Raw genomic sequence first — 19825 nt, forward strand, 5'->3', positions numbered from 1 at the left:
AGTGGACCCTCGACGTCGGACCGCTGCCTCCAACGTCAACATAGAAACTCGACTTTTCAGTGAACACGGATCAGAAGTTGTAGAAGTGAGGATGATGTTACAGAAGCTCCTGAACAAGTGAGTCAGTGGACGTCGAGTTGATTTAGTCAACCAAGGAAGACCTGTTGGATTCAGCAGGTAGAGGGGACACGTGGCATTTCATTTAAAAAGGCTAGTGGGATGAGAAGTTAAAGCTAAAGAGAAAGAAGAAGAAACTCATCTGCTGTCTCTTAATATCTTTAATATCACACATCGCTGAGAGACATCTGAGGACCTCTCATCTATTTAGTAGTGGAAACAAGTGTGGGCACGCTGGGAAGAGCTGTTCAAGGTGAACGACGCATCGACGGGCGAAAGCCTGCGCAACAGGTTGTGACTCACTTTCACAGCACAGCAGCGAAAGCTGCGACATGACACCTCTTAGCCATTTTTATTGTTGAATATCATCATTCACAAGGGAAAGGAGCTTGTGTGTTTTGGCCTGAAATGGAGCAAAAACCTGCTTCATGCCTCCCTCCCCCCCCCTCTCTCCTCCCTCTCCTCCCCCCCCTCCTCCCTCCTCCCTCTCCTCCCTCCTCCCTCCCCTCCCTCCTTTCTCTCCTCCCTCATCACTCCCTTCCGTCCCCTCCTCCCCTCCCTCCTCCCTCTCCTCCCTCATCCCTCCCCTCCTCCCTCCCCCCCTCCCCTACCCTCCTCCCTCTCCTCCCTCCTCCCCTCCTCCCCTCCTCCCTCTCCTCCCTCTCCTCCCCTCCCTCTCCTCCCCTCCTCCCCTCCTCCCTCTCCTCCCTCTCCTCCCCTCCCCCCCTCCCCTCCTCCCTCCCCTTCCCTCCTCCCCCTCCCCCCCTCCCCTCCTCCCCTCCTCCCTCCCCCCTCCCCTCCCTCCTCCCTCCCCTCCTCCCTTGCGGTGCCTCCCTGGTGATGACATTAATCACGAGCTACCTTCTCCTCCAGTCTGAGGAATAGGTCAGCTCCCTGGCTGCCGCCTGCACACAGACACACACTGTTTACCAGCCTGTCTGCGACTACACACACTTACACACAAGTGCAGGGGTCTCATACACACACCTGAGCACACATTTACACACACACACACACACACACACACAACCTGGTGTACTGCACTGTAGGCCTATACAGTATTCATACAACTCTCAACTGATCATTTCAGTGCTAATAATACTATTTATGTTTTTTTTGCAAGACTAAATTGAATCAATTAATTATTGATAATTCTTCCCATAGATAAGCTCATCCTTTAGTCTGTAATGTGCCACACGTTTGTAAAAAATTTCCCAATTTCCAATAATTCAAGTCTTCTTTTGTCTGAGCAACAGTCCAAAATGCAAACTTAGCCAGTTGACATGATATATGACAAAGGAAAAAAGCAAATGCTCACAGCTGGAAGCTGGAACCAGCCAATGAGTGACTCTTTTCACATCACATGAAGTAATAATATCAAAAATATTGATACGAGAAGCTTTACATTTCTCTCTTGTGTTGGACACAAATGTTCAGCTGTGTCGACTGGAAGAGAAACGCAAACTCCTCTTTTTCGTTTGCAGCAGCTGCTGACCAAATACTTTTCACACACACACACACACACACACACACACACACACACACACACACACACACACACACACACACACAAGATTAAGACAGGACGTTGTGTCTATTATCAAGAACTCTATTTATGACAACAAAGCAAGTCTTGCATCCCTCGTCAGTCTTTGCTGTTGTTGCATAATGTGACGACTGAACAATGAAAGCAATCTGCAGAAGTTGCAGGAAACAAGTATTTTGAATGAGGGCAAAGTGAAGGAAAAATGGAAACGATGTAAAAATGTACATCATTTCATAATTACAGATAGTTGACCTATTGATGCAGCACAGAGTCTGTTTCTATATTAATCAAACCAAAATCCACATTTAATCTTCTCATTAATTAGTGAGTCAGGAAACAAACTGTACCTTGATATCAATTTGGGTTTTGTTAAATGCCAAAAGGCAAGAGACGTAGTGACATTTAAATAAGAATTGAATACATGATTAATCTGGATCCATCCCTATTATACATAATCTCCATGCACTCAAAGGCATTGTTATGCACATTAATCATTGACGACAAAACCCAATTTGAGCTTCATGAAATGACCCTCAGCAGTAAGGTGTTGCAGCCATTAAGTTCATAAATCAGGGGATGCTCTGTGCACCGCTTCCTTACCTCCAACTCTTCCCAACAGGCCGCTCAGAGTCTTTCACCTGCTGAGAGTGCAAGTTTTATGACTCTTCGTCCTCTCCACTTCACCTCAGCAGGGAGCAGGATCTCGCACCATCATTAGTCTGTCTGCACTTAATGAGCCTTTATTCATTCAGCAATCACATCAGGCCCCAAGTCCTCGTGTGTCTAGAATGATTAAAGACAAAATAAGCGCCTCAGACGACAAAAGATGCTGCTGGTCTGAACTGGATAAGGATTGCTCAACACCTTTCATTCAGGTGACTCATTTATCTGGCGAAAGGAGTCCAGACTGGCTTGGTTCCCCCGGACGTAATCAATAATGAATTAATAACGGTAACGCTCCAATTGGTGACAGCCACTTAAAAGTTTCCAAAAGGCTCGATCCAAAGGGAACGGGCAGGGCTCCTGAAGTTCAATTTAAAAGTGATCAAAGTAGGTTAGTGTGAGGAGTACAGTGGGTCACGGCCCGGGCACGAGAACATGTCACTCTGAGCAGCTCCTCTCTTCAGTAAAACACAAACACCGGCTCCGACTGACGTTTCTGGGGCAGCTTTCTGTATCTGCACCTGAAAACACGTCGCGAGGTTCTGGCTCAACTTGAAAAGGCCCAACATTCTTCTACAAGTTAATATACTCTGATAAAGTTGCGCCATCATTCGGGTCTGGTTGAAAGCAGGCGAAGCTCCGTATGATCTTAGATTTACTTTTAGTCATTCTGCCCAGTTATGTTTGATTTATTATTACAATCGACAGCCTAACTTTTCAATTGAAAATGTCTCAGTTCTGGTGTCGAAATATGATAAAAACACAAATTGACACAAGCTATGAAACTATCAATAGAAGTCCGGCCACAATGAGGATCAAATGTTGTTCAGAAGGACCAAATACTAATACTAAAACACACACACACACACACACACACACACACACCATGCGGCCATACGGTAAAAACACATGCAGAACTTGCAGAACGCACCAACACTGTCCAATTCCATTCAATTCAATCTATTTGTTCAGCCCAATACCACAAATCACAAATTTGCTTCAAAATCCTTCAACTGCAGCAACAAACTGCAGTGCAACGCACACAAGGCAACAAGGCTGATTGTGCACCGTGATTATGAAATCATAAGTGTGTATCAGGCGGCGAGCGAGGCCAATGAAGCCAATGCCGAAGTGCCTGAAACGTGCATTCTTTCTTCTGCCCATTAAAGTCAGATTGTATAGAAGTCTATGAAAAATGACTTTATGTCATGTAGTTTATGGTCTCAATCGTAAAGACTCCTTCAATACGACATGATAGCTGGTAAATTATGGTCAAGTAAAGTCGAGTAAAATAGACCATAAACCAGGGAATGCTTTAGGGCGTGGCTACCTCGTGATTGACAGGTCAGGGAGTTGTCCTGGTTTTCGTCTGGCAACTTAAACCCTTTCAAGATGTGTTTTCAGCTCAAGATAGTTCATTGTAACCGTTCTGGTCGCCTAAAGATGTCGGTTGTACTTAGCTCCACCCTCTAATGTCACTTCTGGTTGCAAAAAACCAAGATGGCGACCACCCGAATGCCAAGTCAAGGCTTCAAAATAGCAGTCCACAAGCCAATGGGGGACACGGCGGCTAATCCCACTTCTTATTTACAGTCTGTGTACATATGTGGCTGTGTGCAGACTTTAAGGGCGCTCACAGGCCAATTGGTCTATTCATGAGGCTCATCTCGCAGGCTAAGCTAATGATGCTGCATCCTCCATGTGTTAGTTCTAAACTTGAATGTTCCTTCTCCTCCGTCTCGTTTCTGTCCTCGTTATCCTTCTCTTTCTCCTTCTCGTGCTTCTTTTAGAGACCAGGACCTCCGGTGTGACAGCTCTCTGTTCTTTTCCCACTAAATTACTTTTATTTTGGTACAACTTTGACGGGAGCTCAACGCCCACACCCGCATCCCCAGCCTGCCTCTGGCTTGATGTCTCAATTTCACTTTGCTAAGTCACTTCCACTTCCCCTTATTAAAAGGAGAGAATGTACCGACTCCCAGTCATTTACATTTTTATGAGGAAGCTAGACAAAAAAGTCTGGCGGGGTATGATGATAAACAAGACGAATGGTTGTAACTGTGTTGACATAGAATCTATGTTAATCTTTGAGATCAGGCCTTAATTACCATCCATAATAAACACATCGGTCACACTAGGTTGGTAATACGAGGCCCAACTGCACTGAGGGAGTGTTTCTCCATTAGCTCTTTAACCCAAACAAGATTTGAAACCAAGCGTCCCGTGTCTAACATCAGCTGTGTGGGCTGAAATGAGCCCGCGGCTTTAATTATCTCAATGTCGACTGATATTAAGTTGCTTTTTGCTCACCATTTCTTAACTTTATTAACACTGCAACAGTGCAAATCTTCTCTGTCTTCTTAATTGCTTCACACTCGTTCCCCACTGTTCCTGTCCAGGTCTTTGGGGTTTATTTAGGAGGAAGGTTTCTGTCTTTGTCAGCCTGCGAGTGGATTTTAATGAGCCGCACCGCTAATAAGCAAAAGGAATATCATCCCGCATGCCGAGGAGCAAAATACAGCAGATAAGAACAGACACATGATGTTATTACATAATGACACGACGAAACAAGTTCTCTTCAGGAAAGCACTCGGAGGAGAGTGGAGGAGACAGTTGGTGCTGTTTTCTGCAGCTGAACTGAAGTGTGTTGGCACAGAGAAAACACAGTGCAGCTTTAGTGTTACCATTTCATCAAAACTCACCTCAAATGCACGAAGAAAAAGAGTCAAATTAGGCAAAAGCTCGAATATGCAACGACATTAATCACAATATAGAAACACTGTTTTCAAAAGTCACTGTAAACTGAATTTCTGGGTTTGGGATTTTGTGGTTACGGTGGACATTTTTCAATATTTCCGGACATTTTATAGACTCAACAAATACTTGATTAATCCAAAAAGTAATCAACAGATTTATCTATATGGTCGTAGCCAACGGTCATTTTAAAGAAAAAGGCAAATTGCTGGTTTATTGGCTCAGACCTTTGGAATCGAGCTGCTGAGCTGTACCAGCGTGCCCCACGATGCTCATTTACAGACACAAGCAGAGCCGGGTGACAGAAAATAAAAGCAAAGAGACCTGAGGCGACGAGAAGCAGAGTGTGAGTGAACGCCGACTCAGCGCGTTCCTTCTCCGGGCAGCATGGCCATGGTGCGTTCTTCACACCAGCATTTAGACGTGCTGCATTTAGGCATCGTGTGATGTTTTCATCTGCACACCCTACCAATAGCACCAAAAAGAGAGCGTCTGACACACGATGTATTGAGTCTCTCTCAACACAGGAAGACGTGTAAACGTGGCTTGGTAACAATAAGAAGAAGAAGTATTTACTGCAGGAGACGAGTGTGACGCGCGTCCTGTGTGTGTGCAGCTTGGCGAAGACACTCAGCATCCAGTGAGGACCACTTGGCCTCCGGGAGTCTTCGGTGTGTCCCACTACTCAGGGTCCTGCCTCGAGACAGCAGGTGGAAGCCCGACATTCGTTACCACACTGGCTTATATAACCAGGCACGGGACCAATAACTGCAGATTGCAAAGTGGTATCTGTAATTAAATCAGCAGTTTATGTAATTGCTCATATTTTCCAGCTGTTCAGACATCTGATACTTTACGGCTTATTGATTTCTGATGATTAAAGTATGTTTTTCCGTGCTCTACATATCTTTGATGATGTGTATATTACCAACTTAAAAATTATAATCAATACTATTTAAGCATAGATAATATTTTTGCTTTTTTTTAATCTAAAAAGTAAAATCTCTCTAATCTCATTGGTAGAAGATTTTGACGTTATCACCAACTCACATAAAATCACAGCAAAATATGTTTGTGTCTTTTGGGCCTTTTGAATGGTTACTGAACTTAAGATGAGGAGCTGCAGACTACAGACCTTTAAAGGATTGTTGTCCTCAAACAAAGAGTTTAGAGTATGACTTCTCTCGTGGGGAGCGTTGGGATTTAATAATTACAGACATATAAATGAATACTCATTATTACTTTCATAGTGAATGGATCTTTTACTGTGTTGCTTTAAAAAAAAAAAAAAAAAAGCACGATCTTGACAGCATTTAAACCATAGTGGTGAAATAAAAAAAAAATGTTTTAAAAAGTATGTGCACGTCATCTCTCTTGCTGGCAGCAATCTGTGTGAAATGGCCAGAGGCTGCGTGAGTCTGCACATCTGCTCGGCCTCAAGTGATGTTGCTTCCTACTTAACAGAAAGATTGTGATTTGTGACTGAACAGCGGCCGCATGTCCCTCGATGTCGTGGCATTGCATAATCAAAACGTCTGCGATCTGAAGACCGACCTGTTCCTCCGAGGTTAACGACTGGCGGACAAACGGTCGTCTTTTTAATCCGCCCTCTCTGACGTACATATTTATTATTATTATTATATTACAGATAATTCATCACCCCCTGTCCGCTCTTGTGGCCGCTCTCTGCACCACGTGCTGTAAGCTGTAATCTGCTCTCTGAGCAATAACATGTGGAGAGATTTGACATTGGCTAAGCTGCTAGCAGACGTGTCGGCTCGCTCTCCCAGCTGTTGCTGGAGGGCAGAGTCGAGCTGCTGGGAGGCTAATGCTGCCAAGGCACTTTGCTAAGTCACGGGCATCGATATCTGAGCGCGGGAACTGAGTTTGAAAGTGGAGTGGAAGTTTTATCGTCAAGCTAAGACACATTGTAGGCGGCCGAATGAGAGAAATAAGAAGACAAATGTCCCCCCAGACTGCACTGATGCCCAGGAACCGGACAGAGGCTGCAGCCTCTGAAGGTGCCAACTAAACAAAGCTGTCACAGCTGCCAACAGCAGCGGCATGAGAACGGAGGGCATCAGGGATTTACCATGTTTAGGCACACCTGTCAGCAACTCTTATGCAGGTGAGTAGTCGGTAGATGACAGGTACCAATAAACCAACCAGACATTTTTGTTTTTTTCTGCCCAAACAAGTGGAACATTAACAATATGACCACCTCTGGGATTTTAGGCACGTGGTCACTGAGTTTGTGCTCATATTCATGTGATCAAGACAAACTATATTTTCAGCGTAAAGGTGTCAATGAGTCAGAATTAAATGCAGTGAGAAAACGTGCACATGAAAGATGAATCAGACCTCATATCTAAAATAAAGTCATCATACTGTGTATGTTTAAAGAAAAACAGAAACTATACTGAGAGGTTCTTATGTGTAAACGTGTCAGGCTCCGTCTGAAGCTACCAGGGAGGGCCGCCGATTGGCTGCGTGTCACATGTGTGCATGATACGTGGAGACCTGTCCTACCCAAAAATGAACCATTTTAACTTCCTCAAAAGTTGTATTTATTGCAATGTTGCCTCAGACTGTCCTTTGGGCACGACACCGTCATATGTGCTGAAATCACCCGTGCACATACACAGTTATCCTCTCACACACACACACACACACACACACACACACAGGCACTTATAATTCGCACCACTGTGCTCTCTAATGACATTAGACAGTCACAGTTTCTCAGACCTGAACTGTGCCTCACTGACAAACGGCAGCTGCATTACTGATGACCTCATTTGGACTGGAAGTTAACTAATGAGCTGGAAACAGCTGAGTCGGTTGTTTTTTTTGCAGGCAGTTTATTTAAAGTCGAAATAAAGCTGACCCCAAAGCTGGGTTTGTATGAAATGACAAACGTTGTAAAATTAGTCCAGTCGAAACATGTTTTTTCCCCAAAAAATATCGACGGATGAAGCATGGAGCATCTCTGTAAGTACACATTGTGTTTACAGTAGGAGCAAGGAGGGTTTTGAAGAATGGGTCAGTAATCAACACCTACTGTACATAGATATGAATATGTTTAAGAAAATGTGATATCTAAGAAATAGTTTTTTCAGGTGAGGGATAAACAATGCAGCCACTCAATAATCTGCGTTTTGTGTAAAGTTGTACTCATTTGAATGTGTTAACTTTTAAATAATCCACTGCTCCCTTTCCTTTCCCTTCTCCGTCCTCGTGTCCAGGAGCCGGTGGCTAACGAGGCCTCTCGCTCTGCTCGTCACACCAATTAAGTCAACGGTGTCGGTTCCAGCGGTGTCAACAGGCCCGATGACGGCAGTAATGAGGGCGGCTGGACACCCGATGAAGATGCAGGGCTTTGTGCAGTGTGGTTCTTAGTTAGATGATGTCTGGGCAGAACAAATGGGAAAGAGGACCACGCATGTGTTACTGCTCCTCTGACTGGAAGTTTACACTCGTCAGTCAAATCAGACTTAATTCTGTATGACTTTTCTACTTTCCTCCAATGCATTCCAGCTTCTCTGTTTTAAGTGGAACAAACTACACTTCGCCACATATTTGTTTCAATCCGATGTTTTTTTTACGACATTTTAATTGATTCATTGATTAGTTGTTCCAGAGCAAATTCATCGGCAACCATTTCATTGATTTTTCAGCCAAACATATGTGTTCATTGACAAAACACCAATTTTAAGACGTCATTATGAGCTTTAAGAAGTTGTGACAAAATATTTTTATGGATCAAAAGATTCAGGTATTGATTGCGGAAATAATTGTCCGATCATTGGATAATCACTGAGGTTGATAATCTGACCTTTTCTGAAACATGTCGGTTGCTTCGACAGGCGTAGATGTGCTGTTACATTACATTACATTTCATGTCATTTAGCTGACGCTTTTATCCAAAGCGACTTACAATCACATTAACACACTGTAGAACAGCTACAGGGAGCAATTCAGGGTTAAGTGTCTTGCTCAAGGACACATCGACTAGGGCGGGGATTGAACCACCAACCCCCTGATTGAAAGACGGACTTGCTAACCACTGACCCACAGTCGCACCATTGTCATGTCACATTGGAGAGACTTTGATGTTCTGTGCATGGTCGGCTTGGGTCAGATTTTATTTTTTGCCAAAACTGAGTCTTGAAATTTAAACAAATGGGGAAAAGATTAAACAAATATCCCATTTCTCAACTGGAGGAAAAATGTCCAGTCAGGCAAATCCACGTGATAAATCACACATATGGAGCAGGATCTAAAAAAAATATATATGAAACACATGCAAGCGCTCTGCAGTTATTAATGAACAGGGCAAAAGACAGATGGTAGGAAAGAGGATCTGCCAGAGAGAGTATAACAGCAATATCCCCGAATCTTCATCTCCATGATCCCTCGGACCAAATCTGTCACAAAAAACATATACCTACATATACCTATACCCTACACCTTGAATAGGGAAGGTAGAGCCGTAGTAGCACTTTAGTAGCACTTAAATGTCTCTTACTGATAGCACTTTGTAGTTTAACACTTTAGTAGCACTTAAATGTCTCTTACTAATAGCACTTTGTAGTTTAACACTTTGGTAGCACTTAAATGTCTCTTACTGATAGCACTTGTCTCTTACTAATAGCACTTTGTAGTTTAACACTTTAGTAGTACTTTGTAGTTTAACACTTTAGTAGCACTTAAATGTCTCTTACTAGTAGCACTTTGTAGTTTAACACTTTGGTAGCACTTAAATGTCTCTTACTGATAGCACTTGTCTCTTACTAATAGCACTTTATAGTTTAACACTTTAGTAGCACTTAAATGTCTCTTACTGATAGCACTTTGTAGTTTAACACTTTAGTAGCACTTAAATGTCTCTTACTGATAGCACTTTGTAGTTTAACACTTTAGTAGCACTTAAATGTCTCTTACTAATAGCACTTTGTAGTTTAACACTTTAGTAGTACTTAAATGTCTCTTACTGATAGCACTTTGTAGTTTAACACTTTAGTAGCACATACATGTTTAACACTTTAGCAGCACTTAAATGTCTCTTACTGATAGCACTTTGTAGTTTAACACTTTAGTAGCACATACATGTTTAACACTTTAGCAGCACTTAAATGTCTCTTACTGATAGCACTTTGTAGTTTGACGTTATTGAAGAAATTGTACTTGCTTGATTCTTGTTGTTCTGAGTTTGGACTCATGGTTTAATGCACTTATTGTAAGTCTCTTTTGATAAAAGCGTCAGCTAAATGACATGAAATGTAACGTAATGTAAAAACAGGGGCAACAACAGGACTTGATCTGGTCAAACATCTAGGCTGATTATGCTTGTGTAATCTGGTTGTGAACACCACATTGTTTCTCTATGGATGAGTCACCTTCATTCACTGGCTCCAGAATGATCCTTGACTGACAATAGAGCACTATTTACCACCTACGCCTCACAATGTGCTGAATGAGAGAGCACTTTTCACTCAAATGCTAATGCAAACATCTCCGTCTCTCTCCTCTTCGAGTGGATCAAAGCATCCGTCTGACAGATGACGCCATTCACACGCCAAGGGCGACACGAGGGTTACTCAAACCCACAGCGTGTGTGTGTGTGTGTGTGTGTGTGTGTGTGTGTGTGTGGGTGGGTGTGAGAGACGGGACAGCAAGTGTCCGAGCCCCAGGCCAAATTCATGAGCGTATGGGTGGATGGGTGAGTCATGCCCTTCTCTCTGAGGCCAAACAGGAAACACAATCAACAGGTTGAGAAACGCCGTCCTCATTATGAGTTATTCTATCGATCATCATCTCAATTCATTTAGTCGACAACGCTTCAGAAAACTGGACATTTCCACTACATTACGTTTCCAGTCCTTTTGACTAACTGCTGCTAACCAAAATTAAAACAATGCATATTAATATAGAATATCTATATAGGAAAGATAGAGCAATACCAGCCTTGTCCTATTTCTCATTTCCTCCTCTTTGAGATGTTATAATGACAACTGCCTACAATCAGCCTGTAATGCTGCACTTGCTATGTAGTTAGCATAGAGCACCAGCACACAGGACCCACTGGGACTCGTGGAGGATCGTGGTTCACGTGGCGGCATCGAGGACAAGTTGTGTTGTCTTTTAAAACTAACTATGCCACATTAGAACTGTTTCAATTGAGAAAAGGGTTAAAAACAGACAAGATTAAAGATGAATAAGTGCTTTGTTTGTGTATGTGCGCGTCCAGTACGGTATCATCATCAAGGGGTCCATCTCTAAAGGGCTCTCTATTCGCTCTGCACCAAAGCCAGTCCGTGGATAATGGCACGAAAACTTCACAGTGGCCACTTGAATGCAGGAGTGTGTGTGTGTGAGTGTGTGTGTGTGTGTGTGTGTGTGTGTGTGTGTGTGTGTGTGCGAGAGAGAGAAGAGAGAAATCGTTAGCTCAGAAGATAGAGAGACAGCACGGTTAAATAACAAGAGGGACAAGACGAATGAGCCTCAAGGAAGAGGAGGCGATGCCGAGCGACTGCTTTGAAGTTGATCGAATACAAAGTATAAAAAAGGGCCTTCGATGAAACAGCTTCTCTAAACGGCATCGACTTTTACTTTTCAAACACTTAAATGACTTGTGATGTTATTTAATGAGGAGAACCTGAGAATCACAGCGAGGAGGTGCAGTTAATTAAATGTCTCAGACTACACGGTTCTTGCTGGTGTAAACATGACAGGATACTGGTCTTACTGGGCAAAGGGAACATTCATTAGCAGCTCGAGGAGCGTCTTATTGTTGAAGAAAGTAGTGTAAAAATACTTATTAAGATCGATACTTCAGAATAATATATAGCATGACAGGATTAATGAGGCAGTAATGTTGTTGTTGTAAAAAGAACAGTTGTTGCTCTATACAACAATATTTAAAATATGAATAAATGATATTCATATCATTGCATTGATAAGAGTAGCTCATAGTTGTAGTAAAATTAGTTGTTTGCAATCTGCAACACACCACTAGATGCCACTAAACCGTACACACTGGGCCTTTAGCTCCTCACTAAAGCTCTAAACTGTAAAAACGTACCAAAAAGGACAGTTTAAGGAAAGTAGCTCAGGTATAGCACTTGAGTAAAAGTACTTTGTTAAATTGCACCGCTGATGGAGGCGTATCAAGTGTGTGGATGGGTGCATGGGGGGTGTTGGCTTGTTGCGTGTAAATACGCAGACATCAGTGCCTGCTGCTGCTTCTGGGCTCGACCTCCACTCTCATCTCACGAAGGACGGATCCCGTTCCTGGCTGACGGAGGCTGAAGGGCTACAGCGGGGTGGCACTCCCACTCGAACAGAGGGACCACAGAGGTCAGACTCCAACACCGAGACAACGACGCCGCTCGGCCCCGACGGCGTCAGAGAAGCTTCGGGGCAAAGCGAGGAGGCTAATGAGGTGTTATCACACCTGATGTGTGGACGCACGCAGCAAAGAAGGGCTCCATGTGCTCTGTTCTGCAATAGAGGGTTGAATTATACAGGCTGATACAACAAAAATCAATAGGATGATATATTGCAATACTCCCTCTCATAATATATTATTGATACGCCGGTCTTTCAAGTGTTTTTTTTTAAATGGTCAGTCTGACTGGATTTTGGAGGTAGTGGAAGCAAATGAGCCTTTAAGTTTAACGACACATCTAAGAAGACTGATGGGACAACAAGTCAATATACAACTTCTTTATTAGGAATAACTCCCTGAGGTGCTTCTCGTTTTCAAGGTGGTCCTTGTAGGCAGGGTTGAAAACGGAAAACGTTGCAGTGCTACGAATTCTAACGTTCTAACATCGTAGCAGCTCCAACACTCAAAGTGACGTCATATAGGTGTAAATACGGCAGCGTTCTTTGCATTGTTTGTACCATATGGTTTGTATTTATACAATATGTTGTTCCACCATAGCTTCTGATTCAACAACGGCAGGACGGCAGCGATGACAGGAGGAGAATCCCAACGTTGACCAAATGAGGAGAATTGAGCGTTGTTGTGTTCGCCTACTTTGTGTTCGCCACAAGACAAACCGACATTGTTTCATCAGCCATTTCGACAGCTCCGTGACAAAGTGATTCATGTTTCCTCTGCTCCCCAAATGCCTCGTTGGAGCGTTACCGGCATAGAGATCACAGGTGATGAGCGATTTGTTCATTTAGTTTTTCTGCCATCAGTTTGACGCTAACCAGGCTAACATCACGCTAGTTCTGTCCCCTTTTCACTGGCATGTTTAGTCAACTGAGTTGAGCTTTATGCATCTTTCATTGGTGGCTTTGTTTCTTCATGAGGAGCAACGTCACTAACTTGACATGCTACCTTTGAGAATCCAGTTTCCTTCACACCAAACCTTAAACCTTCATGGAAACGTGTTTTAGCCGCATAGCTGTGCACCTGCACTTCTAGTGAAGGGAGGAGGGTTTTAGTTTTCTGGTCAACTTAATTCACACCTGTGAGGCTCCGATGCCCTCAGAGGTGGATCAATGTTTCATTAGACATTCAAACTATGCACTTCTTTTACTTTGTTTCTTAACAGTCAAAAAAGTATGTGAAACTGAAACTTTAAAATACAGTTGATAAATAATGTAGAATAATATTGATCCCTGCTTTTTGGAAGCATATTAATAATAGTTTCTCTTCTACTAGAATATGCATGCCGCACTGTCGAATACAAGCCACACGTTGTTATCGGCTGTGTTAAGTGGATTTAAAGAGAAGGCACAAACTCACGTCCGTGTCAGGACCCTTGTCGGCTCCGGGACAGGAAAATGTGACGAACTCATGGCACCGTTTGTGGACCACAAAACAGCACACTGGGAGAAGAAGAGAGAGGACAGGTTTTCAGATTTATGACAAAACAACGTTGCACACACAAAGTGCATTCAACCACCAAATGTGTCTCTTAAGGGAATAGACACACAAGACGTATGATATTCTTATTTCATCTGGCGTTTTGTTGTCTGACAAATAGAGAAATAGAAAGCGAAAGGCAGTAAGCGAGAGGCCGTGCATGTAAATCAACGCCACTCAACCTCAAAGTGAGCTTGACAAGCCTCTCGAGTATGGACACACAAACAAATGCAGACAGACACACATGCATGCGCGCTCCCACACACACACCCACACGAGATGGCACCATATAATCTTGTGCATTCCGAACAGTCTTCCATCGGCCAAACATTCTTCACAGTCTGTTTGGCCGATGCCGATTGCATCATCGTCTCCCACCGCACTGGGATCCGACTCTACTAAAAGTGTCACTCGGCTGACATGACACCTGACGTCTCACGTCGGTGACATTTGGACATTGGCGGCGATCTGGAGGGAGAAGCCAAAGCGTGGACATCGGCGACGAGCTGACTCGCTCTCCAACTCGCTCTCTGTGTATTTTCTCCCCGCCATTGTTCGAAATACCTCAATCTCTCTTTCTTTTTCATTCTCACACAATCTGTCTGCTTCGCTCATTGTCAAGCCTCCTGCTTGTTCATGTGCACTTTTGTGCTCTCCCACCATTGTATCGGTGTGGTTTTTGTCTCTAACTCTGCCAGCTACGTCACAGTTGCCAGACAATCTGACGGCCATCAGTTAAACAAGGGAAATGTGTCCAAGGAACAGCAGGGGCTTCGACCGTCCATGCAAATGGCTGTACTGTATCTGGATAATTACATTAGATAAATCATCATTAATACGAGCACATATTTTCAACACGATGATTGTTTCTTTCATCATAATCATAATGCAACCATAACACTCATTACAGCATTTCTCCCTGTATATGTGTGTCAGAGGTGGATACTCCCTTTCCTCTGGAGTAGTGCTGAGCCAGTGGCAGCGTACACTATGAATTCATCTCTCGCAGTAATAAAGAGGACACGAAGCAGAGAGGGAGAGGAGGGGCAAGAAAAGCTCAGCAAAAGTGATTTATCTCTGCTCTGCTCTGAAGTGGTCATATGTGCCATTTGTCATTTATATAATTCACAGTACGCCAACAAAAAGAAGAATGTTTTACTCAGGTGTAACGGTAGAATTTCTAGGAACTAGGCGGTGGAGAATTTTCAGCAGGGGGGTGATTTTAAACCTCCACAATGCTGCTCAGTCCAATTTGACCCAGACCGAAACATCTCCACAGCTATACGGATCGTGACATGTTGTACACCCCTGAAGATGCCACAGATCCTACTGACTTTGGGGATTCATGTTTGATCATTCTGAATGATAACATCCAGGGTTGAAATCACTCTATCTCCTTCCAAAATCATCTTTTCTATCTGTCATTGCTAAATGAACAGTTGGTGTTGACCTCAGAGCATTTCATTCCGACTTCACATCCACCTCCGACTCGCCCCACAGTCAAACCTTCCATCCTGCCGGCCCACATCTTGCCCACTCTGCTCTCAGCAGAATAAAATAGCAACGGTTTCTTACGCATGAAATCGGCTGCTTGTGTTTTCATCTTCTGGGTGCAACCATTGGGTTTCTCTTTTTCTACCCAGCCTACTTACAATTTGTGAATCACGGGTGTACTGACGTCCGTAGTTCCTCTCCCTATTAGCACCCCCAGCAGCTACACACCCACTCGTCCATCGCCGCCTGTGTTTAGAACTGATCTCAGACCAGCTTGAGAGTCTGCTGGTGCTGCAGTGTGGAGCTGAGCAGACTGACGTGTCACTGATCTCAGTCCAGAGGTGAAGAAGGGCGTATAGTGGAAGTGTGTGTGTGTGTGTGTGTGTGTGGGTGTGTGTGTGTGTGTGTGTGTGTGTATCACAAGACAGAGACAGTGTTTCTCTGTGACTATAATCCCTGGCGTCAACTTTCAAACACACACACACACACACACACACACACACACGCACACACACACACACACACAAACAGTGATAGACACATTCATCTAAAAACTGTAGCTTTCTTCACAGTTTCTGATGATTAGATTAGACACAAATAGGAAGAAAGACATGCAAAGAGACCTGGAAGAGGACTTCATTGTGTTTGGAGGGTTTTGTGTGTGATTTTAATGCCACTATAATAAATCTTTGGTATGACTCAGGCATAAGGATCTGTCAAGGGAACATCAGTAGTAAGAAGTGTTTCCTCTCACAGAGAGTGGTGTGAAGCAGCAGGAGCAGAGGTGACACAGTGGCATACTGTATCGTCAGGGATATTATGATTAATTACTATGGGCTTTGTTTCACCAGCCTAATTGCATAAGTACAGATATAATAGGCTTTGGCATTACAAAGCAGCTTACACAACACAAACGCTTTCAAGGTGTGTGTGCGGACAGCGAAAAGTGCATCATACTCTACGTTTGTCTCCATCCGTGGGCATTTTGTGGCATGTTCTCCCACTGCTATACGCACTATGGTGGCATTTCTCCACCTCTCCTTCCACATCCCTATCTCTCAACCACTGATCCCTTAAAGTGGGGATTTAGCCCTGGCTCTTCTGGTGAAATTGGTAATCTACCGAGCCACTGTTAATAAAATGATGCTCTGCTGTTGCCAAGATGAAAAGCTTGCGGTGGAGATAAGGGAGAGGGCAGGACACCTGCAGCGCCGGACTAACTCAATACCTTCCAGACACATTGAATGGATCCAGACCCCCAGAGGGTACCGCAACACAAAGAGAACTGAGCTTTGACCCGAGATCCACAGGAGAAAGTGTGCCACGATTGAATAAGCGGAGTTTGGGGTTCCAATGATGACATTGGTGTTGCACGGTATATCGATACCAGAAAACAAAAATACCCCGCTGCTGAAAACGGAACAAAACAGACACAATATGGCACAGAAGCACTTTAGCCGAGAGTTACGAGTCGCAAACTATAATAAATAAAAATGCATGGACCAAGACTCAAGACCAAGACTTCAGGCAGGCATTGTTTCAAGTTCATAATTTTGGTTTCATGTCAACACTAGAAGACATGGATGTTTCCTTGAAGGAAAGTTTTGTCTGGCTAACATTATATATATATTTATATATATATGATACTTTGCATCTACAACATTTAAGTGCCAACATATTGTTGTGGTAAAGTTAGATAAAATGATAACTTCTTTACCATCTGGAAATTATGCACAAATTATTAATTGCGCCCCTCTTGTCGTGCACTTTAAATAAACACCAGAGAACCAGGCTGTTTAACTTGTTATGGTTCTGTTCTTTCTGTAAATTGTTTGTCATTTCAGGCAAGAAAAATGACAGAGAATGAAAGAAGAGGAGCGGCATGGAGAGGGTGAGGGAGGTCTATTTTCCTCTTAGTTATTTTTAGGCTTGATTCCGGCCAGGGCTGGAACAGTGTGTACTGAACCCCACGCTGCTGGATACGGGAGGTAGGACATTTCCTCTGCGCAGCTCTACACCTGGCCAATGCACACGATAAATATACCGATCAAACACAAACACATACCTCAGGGAAACGTGCACGTGAGCATGAATGATGAGTGAAAAGCGCTTCCTGTTTAAGTGCTGAATGAGAGAGAACCATACAATGGGCCAATAGAAGTACTGCATGCTCCAGACACCAGAGAGCAGGTCTGTGTCAAGTTCTCATCAAATTTTGATCGATCTCAAAGAGAAACTATACGGATGTTGTTTAGCGCTCTGGTCACATAGATGATTGAATCTGGACTTGAAGCTAAAAAGCAAATAGCAAGAGCAAAGTTCATCTCTATTCATGTCTGTTTATGTCCATAACAGTGATATCATATTTGTATTTGTTGTCCTTTAACGTCCAGCTTCAATGATAATGGATGCACAAACAGGTTAAATAATTGACCACCAGCTGCAGTGTATCCCCTAACTTCCCTCGTCCATACTGTGTGTATAAAAATGGATCACACAATCCATGTCGGTATCACCGTAGAAGAATAAACAGTACTTCATCCATGTTTGATATCTGACTTCAATAGTGCGACCTCTGAACTGCTGCCATTGAGGTGAGTGGCAGATCTGAGATTCCCCGAGCAACAGGTCACATGACACATAACCACCAGCTCTGTCTTGAGATTGGTGGAGATCGATGGCCACGTCTGAAGTGACTCAGTCAGAGTAGAAACAGTCGTATGTTACAGATAGCCTGCATACCAAATATGCCTTTAGTGGTGACCGGCGTGCAGCGAGCTTTGCAGAGTCTGACTTTCTTACAAACTCTTCCTGTTTTGGTTGTTTTGATTCTGAAGCTCTGCTCTGGTTACCACATGCAAGGAACATAAAGCGTCGTCAAAATGACATCAATATTGCTGCATCATAGAAGCAATCTAGATAAACTATAAATTAAATTCATTTGTATATCGTTTGACGACATATGGCATTGTAGCACCCGGCGGTTCTCTGACTCATTTTAAATGTTATTCTTTAGGAATATACAAATAAACTTGATATGTACTTTGAGCCGCACCTGTCCTGTATCCTGTAATCAGACATGTCAAATGTTCCGCATCTTGAAAGGAGGAGGTAGGCTTTTATTGGCCAGCGCATATCATCCATCATTTTCACTTGGCACCACAATGCACTTGAAATTATTCTCATTTCTTGGAAGCCATGCGGATCACCTTCAAATACCCCATGCAGGAAAAACCCTGTCCAAGTAAAGGCAGGCTGAAGTATGTGTGATATATATCAGCAAGTGTTTGCCAGGAGAGGGAGGAAATGAACAGAGCTGCCGCTACAACAAAGGCCTGGATACTCAATTTCAGCACATACATTGAATTATGCATGCTATAGGAACATAGAGGACAAAGACACACAGTGGGGACACCAACAGTTAACAGTGAATCTGTGACCTTGAAAGCAACAATAAAGCTGGACACAAAGAGCGCGGATGGACTACATTACAAGAAAAGAAAAGAGAAGCAGAGAGGGCAATGGGGGAATGAATAGAGCAGCCATGAACAGATAGGAAGAGATAGATCTAATCATAATCTACCTCCTCGTGTGTCCTTAAGGGCACACAGAATTAGCAAAACTTCTCTAGAACTCTGTTTGCATCTCGCAATTATCTCCATCACCACAATACCCTGATGTATGTATGAATATGCATGTGTTTGATTGTTTAAATATGTGCATATATAAAGAATTATGCCATTTCTGCAAGCCGGGAGTTGCAGAGTAGAAAACAACTCGGCAGATTCAGCACTGTGGAGATGCGTCTCAGTATTTAACTAAACATAAGAAATCGTAACTCTTTGTGTTCACGTGCAGTTACAGTGGTAAAAAAATCATAACATCATAACATCTGATCGGTTTAGAGCGGATGGGAGGATTTGAAGTGGAGTCCAAGGTGAATTTGGCCTCGTCTGACTCACACCAGTCTCCTGCCAGGTATCACCTTGGCTCCTGAGATCTGTGTTTGACTATGCATGTCTAGACAGCAGACACTTGTCCCCCAGGGTGCATGCTTTCTCAGCATGTTGTGATTTTATTTCTCACTTGGCATACAGTAAACATATTAAACATACATATACAATGCCTGTAAGAACTGTAAGGCACATCCAGACTGTGCATACATGGCAGTGGAATTGACCCTTTTCTAAGTCCCGCCCCGCTATCACGTTGCTAATATTAGCTCACACAGTTGTTGAACCTCTCTGGGTGTCACCATTACACGTAGCGGTTAACCATGACTAGCTAATGCCGCTCCAATCCCCCTCTGCACAAACACTTTGTGTTCGGTGCTAATAATCAAATGTTAGCATGTCAACGAGCTAAAT

The 19825-nt window shown here is 43.4% G+C and overlaps 1 protein-coding gene across 2 annotated transcripts in view; it reads right to left on the reverse strand.

Moving 5' to 3' along the window:
* The window catches only part of si:ch73-374l24.1 (protein kinase C alpha type), a 78600-nt gene that overhangs the window by 39611 nt on the left and 19164 nt on the right, over window positions 1-19825 (reverse strand). For both annotated transcript variants that reach the window (XM_034539820.1, XM_034539819.1), the window contains exon 3: window positions 13845-13927. In XM_034539820.1, the coding sequence (XP_034395711.1) occupies window positions 13845-13927 (83 nt within the window). The remainder of the gene's footprint in view (window positions 1-13844; window positions 13928-19825) is intronic.

The sequence above is a fragment of the Cyclopterus lumpus genome, chromosome 8, assembly GCF_009769545.1.
Source record: "Cyclopterus lumpus isolate fCycLum1 chromosome 8, fCycLum1.pri, whole genome shotgun sequence".
In the NCBI taxonomy this organism is placed as follows: Eukaryota; Metazoa; Chordata; class Actinopteri; order Perciformes; family Cyclopteridae; genus Cyclopterus; species Cyclopterus lumpus.